Source organism: Saccoglossus kowalevskii, chromosome 19 (assembly GCF_978046115.1).
Source record: "Saccoglossus kowalevskii chromosome 19, keSacKowa6.1, whole genome shotgun sequence".
Classification (NCBI taxonomy): domain Eukaryota; kingdom Metazoa; phylum Hemichordata; class Enteropneusta; family Harrimaniidae; genus Saccoglossus; species Saccoglossus kowalevskii.
This window is the reverse complement of record NC_140659.1, coordinates 6,560,423-6,575,580: the sequence shown is the minus strand read 5'-3', so window position 1 is coordinate 6,575,580 and position 15,158 is coordinate 6,560,423. Positions and strand designations below refer to the sequence as shown.

At 35.6% G+C, this 15,158-nt stretch overlaps 1 protein-coding gene across 1 annotated transcript; it reads right to left on the bottom strand.

Moving 5' to 3' along the window:
- Window positions 1–359: 359 nt before the first annotated feature.
- LOC100329054 (QRFP receptor-like protein) lies at window positions 360–1,845 on the bottom strand. Its single transcript, XM_002741536.2, has one exon. It carries the CDS (start codon window positions 1,813–1,815, stop codon window positions 991–993), a length of 825 nt encoding a protein of 274 aa, XP_002741582.2. The 5' UTR covers window positions 1,816–1,845; the 3' UTR covers window positions 360–990.
- Between the last annotated feature and the right edge of the window lie 13,313 nt (window positions 1,846–15,158).

Sequence of the window (15,158 nt, the reverse complement as noted above, 5' to 3'; positions counted from 1 at the left end):
CATCAAAGAGCTGAGATTATAATTAATGGAACATGCTTTAAATCACCACGGGAATTTGTGACCTTGGTTAGCTCGGAAACAGATACTTAGACTCGGTATATTCCCGAGATAAAACGATGTAAAGATAGACGGCGTTTATATACCGTTTAGCTCTTAAAATAGATGCCGCTTACACAGATTCAAGTATATATCAATAGCTAGAACGTGGTTTTGTGTTTCTCCCGATATTGTAATACGGATTACAATGTATGTTAATTTTTAGCGCAGTAATAAAGGTATAGCCGTCCTCCACACATCTATATATATATATAGTATCCATTCATTTCATATATACGTACGATTAACAAACATGCGACAGCTTTGTCTTACACAATACATAATATATTTATTAGACGATTCTTTGCACAGACACAATTAAATAACACATCAACTTTGAGATATTAGGAGCGTAATTAGTCAACAGTAAATATAAGATGTGTAAATATTTGGTGCAATACAATTCTCGGAATGATACTGAATGTTAGACACCGCTGCAGTAATGGCTACATCTAGTTTCACGTCGAATTCATTTATCTCATATGTATTAAACCCTACCTTCCCAAGCACTACCCTCTGTTTAATCATTCAAAAGTTGCCCGATGTCAGATACGCATGGGAGCAATGATATGATACAACAAACGTAGGTGAAATTAACATCAGATACAATTACAAATAAATACTTATTACTTGTATTGGTAAATTACAAGATCGAGAGAATAAAACACCTAACACGCAGTCGACTTACATAATATCCGGTTCGATAAGATACAAACGCACGAGTACAAACCTCATGTGACGCAGCTGAAATAATGTTCGTCCTTAAAACATGTTATACTCTATTTATCAAAATGTCATGAAAATGATATACATAAATGTAATTGTACAATTAGTATTATCAGAAATTAAATATATGCAATCATACACGTACATTATAACTAATTTGAAAATAATTTAATTAACACCTTCTTCGCCGCCATCCCCATGTGGAGGATGTAGCGTGTCGCAGTTAACATTCTCATGTCTTACGTTTTTGCACTTTAGTGTGGCGAGAAAACACTGTTTGAAATTCCCGTTAAGAAATGCGTATACAATAGGATTATTGAAACTGTTGCTAAAAGCCAATAAAGTGATAAAAGCCAATATTAATCTGTTTGTTTCATTATCTATAAATTTGGGAAATTCTCGTCGGATTGTGACGATGTGATAAGGAGTCCAACACACAAAGAATAGGAATACAACGAGGATCAGCATCTGTGTGGCCTTTTTCTTGCGTTTCGCAGCACTGGATGCCATCTGATGAAACTCTGATGTAATGGTGTTTTTAACCCACAGGTAGTGCCAGATGCGAGCATACAGAACTACCATTAATGCTAATGGTACCAGGTACGTCATCGCAACAACGAAAAAAGTAAAAGCCATTTTCTGTGATGAAGAGTACCAATTCTCGACACATAGTGCATACTCTTTTCCGTCACGTATGTCCGTGATTTCACGCAAGCTTGAAACGTAAAGTAAGGGAAGGGCAATTATCACAGAAATTACCCAGACTGCAGACAGTAGTTGAATAGCACGTTTGTTGGATTGTAGAACTCGACTTTTGTAAGGTTGACATATGGCGTTGTATCGATCCAGAGCTATGCACATCAACGTGAGAACGCTGGACGTGCTTGACAGTACTGTCAGAAAGCTTACTAACTTACACATAAACAAACCGAGAATCCAACCGGCGGTGATAGCTTCAAGTAACGTAAACGGCACCGAAACCAAAGTAACCATCAAATCCGAAATAGAAAGTGAAACGATAAACACATTGGTGACAGTTTGCATTTGCTTATTAATGACCACCACCGATATTACCAAAACATTTCCGACCACTCCGAGACAGAAGATTACGACGTAGAGTAAAATCAATACTACCCTCGATGATGGCGATAGATGGTGCACAACGGGGGGAATAGCGTCTACGTAATCATATTTATCGAGAAAATCTTCGATTGAAGTGACATTGAGAGCTGCTAGCAAATCTTCAATGCTTGTGTTCAATCCGAAGAAATAACTTGGCCAAACGTAATCGTCCATATTGAGTAGATTTTTAGCGAACGCTTACGCGGATTAGAATACTCGCTTTGTCGTCCACCTGTGAAAAACAAAACAATTCGCAATCATCACAAATACATAGAATAAGCCATGAATATACAGTGCCCGTTAGTTGTCAATTTAAGTTTTTTTGAACATAATCAGTCAAAGAATGTCAGATATATAGCTCTAGAACCATATTCATTAAAACAAAATAGCCGCCAGTCGGCCATTTTTAATCTGCTCTGAAATACAAAATAATGTCTAATATATGTACCACGTTTGAACAAAATACATCCACAAACGACCGAGATCCGGCTCAGGAATGCTTGATTTTTGATGATTTTTAGCACAAAAATGTCCACCATACGACCATTTTTAATCGGATGGTCAAACCAATACACCTGTATACCTATTGCATGATGTATAATGAATTTAAACAATCTTAAAACAGATCGTGAAACAACTCGATGTGCATATGTATAATATTATGTATAGTGTATGTGTGAAGTTAGTATGTAATCGGTCCAAGCATGTCTGAGATATAGGACTGGACGCACGTGCGGACACACGGACGCACGTACGTACATACAGTAGGTCAATATATAAGTCCCCGTTTGAAAATGAATTCGCATACAGCTCATTAACATTCCGAAAAAAGAATGAGACATACGTTAGCGAGCCTACAATCGTGTTAGTACGACGTTGTGGCTAAACATTATTCAACAGTCAGGGACAACTTCGAGATGATAAAATCAACATTGATACGGACGCTTGTATCACACGACATTACGTGGTAACAAGATATGTCTAGAGAATGCATGTAAAAACACAATTGTGGGCATGATATGCATAGATAGAAATGTACAATGATACGTGAGATAGCGATCATATGCAACCTTATCGCAGTGCAAGTAGAAAAAATAGATAGCGGCGAATGGGTGTGACGATTTCTGCCAGTAGTGATACGCGTGTATTGGCGCCTTCCAAGTCACATTTATAAAGATGTAAATTAAACACGCAATGTGCTAATTGCGAGAAAAATGTGCGCAATACGTTAATGAATGTAAAACACGTTACCTAGATAAACAAGCTGACAGGGTTACGGAATTGCCAATTATTCAACTGATTTGTTGTATTTCACGTCTCATCGCTGACAAGGATATGTCTGATAGCAGAAACGATGCCTAGCTGTTTGAACTCCTGTTGCCGTTATTGTGAGAGTTTACAAGATAAACTCGCTATTGGCCTCGTTCTCGATATATTATAATAAACAATCAAGGAAAACTGACGTCATTGTGTTCCAGCACACTTTCATATGTTAATTAACATTATATATGTTAGTGATTTACATACCCATTAGTTTACACGATAATGCAGTCGTCGAGGTTGTACGGCTTTGAAAGGCTTTCAAATGTAAATGCATGTTTTACATGCTTGTATTAGAAAAATACACTCGAATATCCTATATGTATTATTATGTGTTAACCCGACGTGATTCAAATTTCGTGCCCATCACATATATTTACCAATATGTTAGCGCGTATGTCTCGCATTTTCCTTGTGACGATTTGAAATATTGAGTATATAACTTCATTAAAACAATTAAAGCATTCATAAAAAGCGAACTAAGGGGTCATATGATCGTGCAAGGCATATTATACGTTTTTTGTGTTTTTTTTCTTCCCTGGCGTTATTCTATAATTTGAATATTCGCCGATTGTTGTTCTGGCAAGCATAACCTTTCAACTTAGAAAACACAAAATGAAGATGAATGTTGATTGTATATCTCACGGGTGCTGTTAAGTTGCAAGACGTATGTGTAAGTATAATTACTATGTCTAGCATTGTGCCCCGCATATTTAACAATGTACATTGAATTCACAACCCGGGGCAGTCACGTGTCAATGCACTGCAAATCATTTTGGACAGCGATGGGAAGTTACATTTCTAATGCAAAGATGCCAAGCGCATTTTATGCTTGGTGTTTTTCTCAACTCGTGCGTTACTCGACATGTAGGTCCATAGAAATATTCGTACATGTCAGACAGCGAATGTGACAACTATGCACTTAGCGAGTTTTCCGCACATTTATTCCAGCATTATACAACTAGCTAATGCTCGTTGAAAAAAAATATTCGATATGGTCCCAATATACAAGCGTAAATGTTATAAAAGTATAAAAGTACCGCGGGCTCTTCTGGGTTATAAAGTTCGCCCGTGATAAAATGTCGAAGCCAGGGACGTGTATACGAGGTGACTTAAAACATGTCACTCAAATGATCTATATATATACATGCATTCCACACTTCATTCAGTGAGTTCTGTTAACAGCCCTGTACGAATGTATTTCCACAGAAAAGACAGATAGATTGCAGCTTTTATTACGCCTTACGTGAATGCTGTCACGTGGTTACGAGAATGTGCTGTCATTGTTACCGTCTAGTTGCATAATAAAATTGTGGCAGATGGACAGTATTCTCGAAGGTTGGATAATGAGCAACTTATTTTGAGTGAACATTTCCGACGACTTGAGTAAAGGCCATTGATTGCATGGACTTCATGTTTAATCATTACGTTACCAATTTATCCCGCCAAACAGTGAATATGTACTGAGGGTGTATCTTTACGAGATATCGTGATATCAAATTTGTGAGCAAACCGTATCTGATTAATTAATCTCGTGTAGTATTGGAAATGACTGGACTCATTCAACAATTGTTTGTACTGTAAGATCACTCACTCATGTGAGATTTTCTCTTTTGTATTGTATCTTATAGATTGTTTAATGTGTTCTCCTACATTTAGTTAGTTGCGGTCACGTGATGTAATGCACCTCATACGAAATGAAGCAAGATAGTGTCATGATAACTGATCCAATTACTGCGAAACAAACCTTTGTCGGTTTCCAAATAAATTTAGGTTCTCATATGTAAACTAGATTAGTTCTTTTTGAAGAAAATAAATGTCTGCCGGCGAAACTAAATAGTTATCCTTAATTCACCGAGCATGATCATGTATCCATCTTGTTTCTAAATAATGAAAAGATATTTTCTCTTGTGTGACGTCAACGGACACTGATGATTATTGCATTGATCCTTTCCCGTAGCAACGCAGTGATGCAACTCTCTATGACTTCAATCAATCGTGTCTAATGCTACTAAATTGAAATACAATGCAGCGGCGATACATTTGATAATGTCTCAAAATTGGTATATATATATAGATATATATATATCTATTTCCGCTCATTACTAGAAAAACTTTGAACCCCCCATCATTGAAAAACGTAATGCTATTTGATTACGTAATTGTTTATGTATATACATAGAAACGGAATGACATATTTGCTTGTGAATGCTCACAAAATTTCTACAAAAACCAAGCCCCGCCTTTGTTCCAAAAAACAGAGATTATGACAGTTATTAATATGAACTACTTGAAATCATTATTGTATTGACTCGGCAATAGGAACTATCGACCACTGGGGTGTCATATGTCATATAACATTAAGTAACAATAACCAAATTCTAAATTAAATGTAATGTTGATAACGTTCATTTGTGATTCGCAATCATGAAAAGGAAAAGACATAAGGCTGTTTTCAACAGAGCTGACAGTTTGCATTGTTAATGCAGTATTACACGCATTATTGGACGCTCACTCACCAAGAAACGTTACGTTTACTGGTCTTTAAACTTGTGAAACAACAAGAGATTGCTGCAGGCATTGTCAGAGCGTCTAGTCAAGCAAATATATATTTTTGTCAACGCTCTTGGCGCAGTATTGAACATGTACTAGACGATGACTATATCCAAAAGCAGTAATAATTAAATATCAAATAGGGCGCCGCCATTTGTAAGCATAAATTAAAACACATGCAAATTAAATAGTACTCCGAGAGCACAAATAACTGTTCAGAACCTGTTTAGCAATGGTGAAAAATCCTTCAAAAATGTACTGTCTCCATGGCAACTGGATTAAAATCTCTTCCAAAATCCAATCGTAATCCATTTAAAACAAATCTAGCAATAGTCATTGAAAACATTTTTGTTTCAATGACAACCCGATCAATATTTTTCTTCAATATTCTAACTGGTGTCTGAGTCACAAGTAATTGAGCGTTTATATGACAATCCATTAATAACGTTTCAAGCTATAAATTGATCTTTCCGTGACGACCGGATTTACATCTTTACTAAAAAATAATCGGTCTCCTTCCTTATTAAAGCCAACTTCTGATGAGAATGTTATAAGAAATCACCCATACCAATGTCAGTTATAACAGAAATAATAATCGATCCCGTAAAATGCTACTTCATGTTAACCGGACCCACACCTCTAGTAACATTGTTCTCCCCTCCTGAAAATGTCACGAAAAGCCGTTAATTAAAAATATTACAAAGAAAAAGAATCTTCATCTATATTGCTGCTTCAATGGCAACCACATTTATACTAACATTTAATGAGCTTGTCTCGGTGCCAAGGGCAACCTCTTCGTCAACAAATAAGTAACTACAACTTCTTGAGTTATCCTGCTTAGTACAAGGAAACACACAAACGTCGGCAAAACGTGACTTTTTGAACGAGGTAATGGTATCATTATGGGAAATATTATGTGAGTCTAAGGCCAGTCGCATATTTCTTTACGACGCGTTTCGTGATCTAGGAAGAGTAATTTGTTCTGTCGAGTGAGCAGTCGGCTGCTGGGAATGGCACGTCGCCGAAATAGCAAAACCGAGTGGAATTCTTGTAGCAGATTGTTGTTAAAGTGCCATGACAATGTTGCCTCGCCACTGTCTTCACACAGACTTCAGAATCGGGGTTGATTGTGGAGGCGGTGCTGGGGTATTTACAAGTATACACGTTTAATAGCGGGAGGGGTCGTCACCTGCGCACGCGCGCGAATTGAGTCCCAAGTGACGATAACAACACACGCTAAAAATCGCTCACGGGTAGACGCTTATTCGCGCAAACGCAGATTATATTCAAATATGACCAACATAGCCATATTCTTATGTGGTGTGATGTGTAATCTATCATGAACTATTAGATTATGACGCAAAAAGGAAAATAAACCCTCGACACACATGGTCACCGAGATCTCGCTTAGAACGAGAGACCCTCGAGAATTGTTCTTGCTTATTAAGTTGTGTCACGTCAGCTATTCTATTGATATGTAATTATATTATTTGAAACAGTGGTCGCGATACCGAAAACAAAATTAAACATTATTTGGAAAGGGAAACAAAGTCTCGTTGCCCTATTGCTCTCAACGAGATCTCGCCGTCTAAGATCTATTTATAGGTAACCATTAAACCTGATATATAAAAAACGTTATTTTTTTAGTAATTATTCAAAATTCCTAGAAATGGGTCAGTATTACATTTGGTAAACAAGACGGCATAAAATTGTTCGAGCCTAAGTTTGCCAACGACAGATGCAAGAAATGGATATATATCCAAAATTATCTCTAAAATTAAATATTATAATGAATAAAAACGAATCACAAGTCGATGTCATGTAGAAACAGTAATCACATATAGTAACATAACAAACCACACAACTTGTGATGTATCATTAAAAATATTTCTATCTTCCATGAAAACAAATACACGATTCAAGTTCAAGTCTTTAGGTGCTAGGAATGCCGTACAAGTTTCCCTGCTGTTTTGTAAAATGAAGTAGTTTGTGTACATGGTTTTTAAATTAAATATTAAATGGCACATGAGTTGTTGGTTGATTCGAACACGTGACACCGTATTGAGAGTAAATAGTCATTATAAATCATAAAACTGCATACGTTGGGCGAGGGAGAAGTGATCTATCAAAAAAAGTAAAATCCAATTAATCATGATAATTCTCAGAATATTGCCATTTAACATTTAAATTAAAATTATTGTGCGGAAACACAACATAAACACGATTCATGTCTATTTCTAACTGATGTGTATTTCGATTCACGAACAGGGCAAATACTTGCGTTGAGATAGAGCGTTGAGATAGTTGTGATATAGTACATATCATTTTTGAAGTGGCTATCTTTGGTGTTTATATTTTTTGACAAAACGATCTACTTTGGCACGAAAAGTATAAAATTATATTTCGTCTTGGAACAGTCATCATAATCCTCGGAGTGATTGCCTGAATACAATGACAACAGTATTACCCATGTTACAAACCTTATGCGCATTCTATTTTAATTTCCTCTTGTATTATATTGTTCAAGTTGTTGGCGAAGAGATCAATTCAACGGACAGAAAGCTCAATCGCTATTCACGAATCAATAACGGCAAATGACAGTGACCGAACGGTTCAGGGCTGACTACCAGATGATGTGGTAGACACGACGGCTCCATACATTCAATAATTCTGACAACAGTAACAGGCTTATATGATATTCTTCAAACCTTAATCTTTTACGTAAGTTTTTTTTTGAATAATTACTGACGACTATGACTTCAATATATAAAGGATAGAGCAAATGAACTCATTATTAAAATTATTTGTTTAATTTATTATTATGTCTGTTTTACCCCACTCTCTACTTAAGACTGATTAGTATTGTCTAGTATTAACCTGTTTATGAAACCACAGTGCGTGCTACTTTAAGTTATAGCCATCATTGTTTCGTTCGTTTAGTGTTACTGTTTCGTGAAATATTATTTACCTTTCTATCCGCTCAGCTTACTAAAGATATAATATCACGTGGATAAAATATTAATTATCGACTAAATCATATCAAGAAACACATCTACTGTTTTTAGAAAACCCCGTGTGCATTATTATGGTTCGTGACAATTTATCGACAAAGGTTTACTTGTAGCACATATTGAGGAAGAACGACGCATTGCAACCACTATTCGCTGTCGAATATACTGCACCGCTGTTTTTTACATTTGTGAACGCGTGTTTTCTCCCTTCGTCTTGTTAACGTAAACGAGGATTTAACATCAATTAATTGGACTAATTAGCGACATCTTATCGCTGTTCGAGCGTGACATTGTGCCAGGATTCATTGTGACGGATGCGACAATTCAACACAACGAAGACGCACAAATGCTTTACTTAACTGTTCACAATGAATTTTGAGCATATGGCACTAATTGCGCGATGCATGTTTCACTCAATCCCGACATACAGCATATGACAAATTAAAAGAATACTCCTGTTTGATCTCAGATGGCCCCAATATTTTATCACTATTGAGTTCCAGAACTGCGAATTGGAATCGCTTCTATTATACCTACATGGCACGTATACCAATATGATTATAAACCTCGTATACAAGAACCACTCGAGGCTAGCGGATCATCCTACATTCCCATAATCAATCACGATAGAAGATGAAATAGATAAGCGTTTGTACGGGAGGACTACATTACCATTTTCCAAGTGGAACTTAAGCAGTTTCACTGAGTGGATATAAGCCCCGGATGTACATCAAGTTAAATCAATCTAGTTTGTAGTGTAGGTTGGAGTGAGGGGAATTTGGTAAACAGAGGTTCGATGTTGTAATTAATGTTATACATTTTTTTTAATTGCCGTCCGTATTCCGTTCCCGAACATCACCGCATCTATTAGTAGCGTTCATGCACAGGTCCTTAGCACGGGGTAAGAGATCAAATAATTTAGCCTGTGCTAATAAAACCTTATTGAACGCTTAGCACGGGCTAAGAAACACCAAGTACGAATTAAATCTGACCCGTTATTATAAGACGCGGTCGAGATGTTCAGTACGAGTGTGTTTGACCGCTTAGCTTGGGCTAAGCGCCCAATACGCCATTGTAGGTAATATTCATTTGAAAGATTTACTATTATATTTATACTAACAATTCATTTCCGAATGCCATTTCTGGCATGACGCGAACACACATATACGGATTGTTATCGAGAAAAAATGAACTGATGACGAAACTCTGCTACTTCCTGTTATTCTGCAATCTGCACTTTCTAAATTTGCTTTGGTTTGTTTTATATGAGTAGAACTATCATGTATACCTTCAAAGTTACTGAACTAGTAATCATAGTTGAAATTATTGAAAATTTGTGAATATTCCTAACACGTTTGGGCGTTCCTTAGCCCATGCTTACCGCTGTATACTCCCGTACGTGAACGCAACTGGGTCTATCCGATATGCATACATATGAGATTAGCTTAAATCTTAGCCCGTACTTCGTGTAGTGTGAACACTACTATTGTATCATCTACTGCGATAACTCCGACCTCTTTCCAATCTTCCCTGTTGGGCAATGGATGTTTCTTACGTCTTTTTCTAATCTATCTTATTCTTCAATAGAAATGACTTAAGTCTTAATGATGATGAAAATGAAATCGTTGTTCTAGTACCAACATTGTCTCAAAAGAAAATGATAAAGCTGATTTTAGCTGAATCTATTCAACGGATAATTCACTCAGAATGTGTTTGTGTATCGGGGCATCTGTGATTTGTCCCCTGACGATCATAGTTTAAACATGTGCAGGTTATCTAGTACCGTGTGTTTCCATCACACATGAAGCAAAAAAGTATATTTTCATTTAGTTTTTTTTTTTTCAGCTTAATTGTCAAATAATTATTTACACCTAATAAATTGGTAAATTTGAATTCATTGCTGTTACATATACAACGAACATGACACGATGACAATACATATGGTGACGTATGCATACTAACAGATATTGTTTCGTTTATGGATACATTACATGGAATGGCGTCATTTCTTTGAGTTACTTGAGACAGTTATATTAACAATTAAATTAACCATCGCTGGAATCAAGTTAGGTTTCACATTCAAATAGCTGAACATTGCACCAATTGAATTGGTGACTTTTTTACGTCTATGTACGATATATAGATTTGTATTATAACGATACAAGTCATCTATTCACCAAAACTTACATGATTACAAACCACTGCGTATAAGATCACGCTTATTTTGTAGTGTTTATTTCTTTTAGCTTATTAACTTCATTATCATTATCATTATCATACAATTTCAGATCATTATATATAAGTTGCATTGTGTAGATTCACAAGATAAAAGCGAAACATATAGTACAACAATGACGTAATGAAGTGTCCATACTTGGTATGGAGAAATACAGTACATTTGTATATATTATATTTATATGTTGCAAAGAGATCAATTTCCATATTTTGATTTATTAGTTATTTCATTCCATAAGGACAGTCGCAACTGTGTAGCTTCTAAACATGGGTGCTAAGTTTTAAATGTGCTTAGACATTTATTCTACATGTTGTCCGTGACGTCAAATATTCGAACTGCGCTTGTCCACTGTACGTCCTATTCCGCTACACACTATTTCATCCGACCTTTGTTCACGGCGACTGACTATTCACATCAATCCAACTTCCCCCCCCCCCACTTCTCTAATCAGCTAATAAATTGCAAAAATCCGCATATTTCCCTAGATTCCTCGGTGTATGTTGACCAAGACAACGAACGGAATATTACTTAGGTGCATAATCACTGGGGACTGACTAGTAGGAACATTCTACTATTATTGTAGGTAAGAAATCGCCCGCAGGTCATTTACATAGGAAATGGCCATGTGCAGGCAATAACTGCGAGCTTCAAATCTAATCATATAATATAAGTTCTTGTTTGTCTACTTCAAGACCCGCCAGAAAAGACGCGTTTCATTTCCGGATGCCGCAATGAGGCGATCTAAATCTGTGCCCCTGAAAATAAATGACGTACTCGTCGCATTGATAAAAAAACACATATATTCTGATAGAATGAAGATATTCTTAGTGAGCAATTACTGCAGGGGTGTAATTAACCTGTGCAGTGACATGTAGCCAACAAATAATTAATACACGGAGCATATGCTCTACTATTCTGCAAACTACTACCTTGAATGCGATGTAGATCAGGCGAAGCTATTTAATGTGTGCCTTTAGATGAATGAGAAAAAAACTCTAACAATGTAGACATTTCAATGAAACGTACTCCCACCCAATAACAAATTTTACTTGAATACTTGGGATCAACAAACTTTGTTTATGGAAAATAATGGTTACATTTTCGTATATGGTCACAGTATAGATTGCATTCGAATGAGGTCACCGTTCGGTAATTATTATGTAATAGCTAAAATTGCTGGCTGGCGACAGTTTGTAAGAAAATCGAGAATGAATAGTAGAGATATTATGAATAATGAAAATATAAAAAAGCACTGGTACGTCGTTAGCTTTTGTGAGATTATGAAAGCAAAATTTACGTTATTTGCGAAGGTTATCTGCTCTAATTATCACAAGACCTTGTTGCCTATCATTCACAGTAGTGACGTTTATTTTGGAATATTACTAATTGATATTTCACAATAAACGTGGCGATGTGCAGGCTAAGTGTCGTCAGTCAGTGATTGCTCGAGCAATACGAGGCGAAACCCAATTTGTGCGATGGTACCTATTTATCGCTGCGTTAAGGAAATTTCAAACTGGGTAAAAACATTTACTTGCATCATATTGCTAAGAATAGTAATATCCATGTCGATTTCAAATCTAAACTTATATTGCGTGCTTAGGGTAAATTAACTTATAATTCGTAGGCGTAGTACAGTAAAATTCCAATTTTTCTGTCGTTTTGGCTCTCCTAGTTGGTCAAGTGATAAAAATATGATCACCTGATAGTACTTATTCGTGGAGCTGTTTGATTACATGTGTCTGTATGGGCTTTATTATCCACTCCCCTTTGGTCCGTGAATTATACTAGCATATGACGTAATATAATCTGGTAGGTTAGCTATGTGATAAATACATGGAGGGAATATTTACATTACAAGTAAATAAACTTCAGTAGACTAAAAGTTTGCAGTTGTATGGAATTATAAAACGCGATACGTAAGCTGGACGTACAGTGGAATCTGACAAAGTCTCAAATGTACGTGCTTATTTCGTATGGCGCATTAAAGTACTCACCTGGTGATAAAAAAGGTTCTAAATGCATAATATGGTTAGTGTTTTATTTGTGTATTTTTGCTGTTTTTGAAATGCTCTTTGTGGCACATAAATTGCGACGTACAGTATGGCTGCATCTTTTGTGGTACCGTAAAATGTGCGATAAATAGGCCATTTTTCGGCATACCCGTGTACCCGTTTCTAATTGAAGCTCTCACTGTGAATTTGCTCAGGTAATATAAACAAGGTGTGAATTATCTATACGATATTTATTTAGTTTTCATTGGCGAATCTTTTAAACCTGCAATATTACTGACAGAGTAAAGTAAACGTGTGTGTCAATTTCCCAATCTCTAATTTGAACAAATAATTATAATGTCTATATGAATTAATTTAATAATCCAGGTTTTAAACAATGCTATTTTGCTTTAAAAGTGTATTATATAAAACTGATCTATAATATTCTTATTTTATAATATGACCAACTAGTATTATGACGATCTCCATAAAATCTAGTACTATATTATAACAGTGTGTTATTTTATGATGTCATGCAACTATAACCCCTTTATTGTAGATACGATACCAAGCTAATACACATGGGCATGTGATTTATTATCATACATGTCTGACGAATATGAGTTCTTCTCTACCTTAAGGCATCAATTTCTGCTTTGTATGCATATATCTTCTATATGCATGCTGTTATATTGAGCAAAATGTGCTCGTCTGACACTAACTAACACAGAAGTATGTTCCTCTTTCGTTAGAATATTTGTATGACGTGTTTTTTTTACCATATTTGTTTAACTCGCTCACAAATCAGAGGTACTCACAACAAGATCCTTGTATTAAATCCTCGCCGACACAAAACGTCTTTATCTGATTACGCCCTCAACTGTGCCAATAATTCATGTTTTTCAATGATTCACTATTTCCTACCGGGCCTCAATTCCGGTATTGATTCTCTCAGTGGTGTACACACAAGTTGGACGGGTTTACTGCATGGCATTAGTTGACTTCACGCAAAACTTAAAACAGGCGCATGATATTCTGACTTGAACCGTGGACTTTGTCAAGTCTTGGAAAGTTTCGATTTAAGCAACCATCATTAGGTGGTCATATTACAAACTTAGGAGTGAATATTTTTTTCCTTTTGCTTTTCTGTTACAAGTTTGTGTAGTTTTTTTCTTACATTATTACATGTTACATAACCAAACACTACTAACACATTAACTTGAGATTTATTAAATATGAGCAGAAACGACTGTGGAAACTAATCGCCATTTTACGTCTAGTTCAAACTTTATTTACAGCATGTATATGTGTAGTGATAGTTTCAATGTCCTGGGGATTAAACTATTATAATTTTATATCATTTCATATGTTGGAAAAAAGTCTTGGCTTGGATAGTTCATATGATGTTATGTTTTTGCAATGTTAACCCCGTCTCTTCTATAAAGATAAGTCGCTCACAACGCCCGAAACTCCCTTGACTAATTTGTCCCTATAAATCATCTCCGGCTATCATGTCACGCTCATTCATAAGCTAGAATGTTCTGCTTTTTTCCCAAGTATATCATACGTTATTTACATGTTTTTTCCCCTCGATTAAATGTATAGAGCCCTCAGATATGGGATGAACAGAATGCAACAACCAGTGGTCGATTTAATTAAAAAAATAACAACAAAGTCTACAGCGGTCACTTATTTATTGGTACGCGTTATCCGTAGGCTATCCATTGTACGGTTACTGTAAATGAGTATATATATATATATATATATATATATATATATATATATATATATATATATATATATATATATATATATATATATATATATATATATATAAATATATATATATATATATATGCATATTCAGATTTTAAATGAAACGAGTTTGAGACATATCTAGAGTGCGTTCAAAATGCAAACCAAACATTTACGCTATATAATATATGTAAAGTGATGGTAAAACGCCACCAAGCGGTCCTTTAAGACTACAATTTAGGCATTTTAATTACAATTTTGTAAACAAAACTTAACATTTTAATGCTTCAATGGTATTGGCTGGATTGAAATCCATTAAGTATCCTACATAATTATATTTACAAT

Bases quoted from the DNA above. Each gene is read 5' to 3' on its own strand.
- LOC100329054 (XM_002741536.2), bottom strand. From the start codon at position 1,815: ATGGTTACTTTGGTTTCGGTGCCGTTTACGTTACTTGAAGCTATCACC.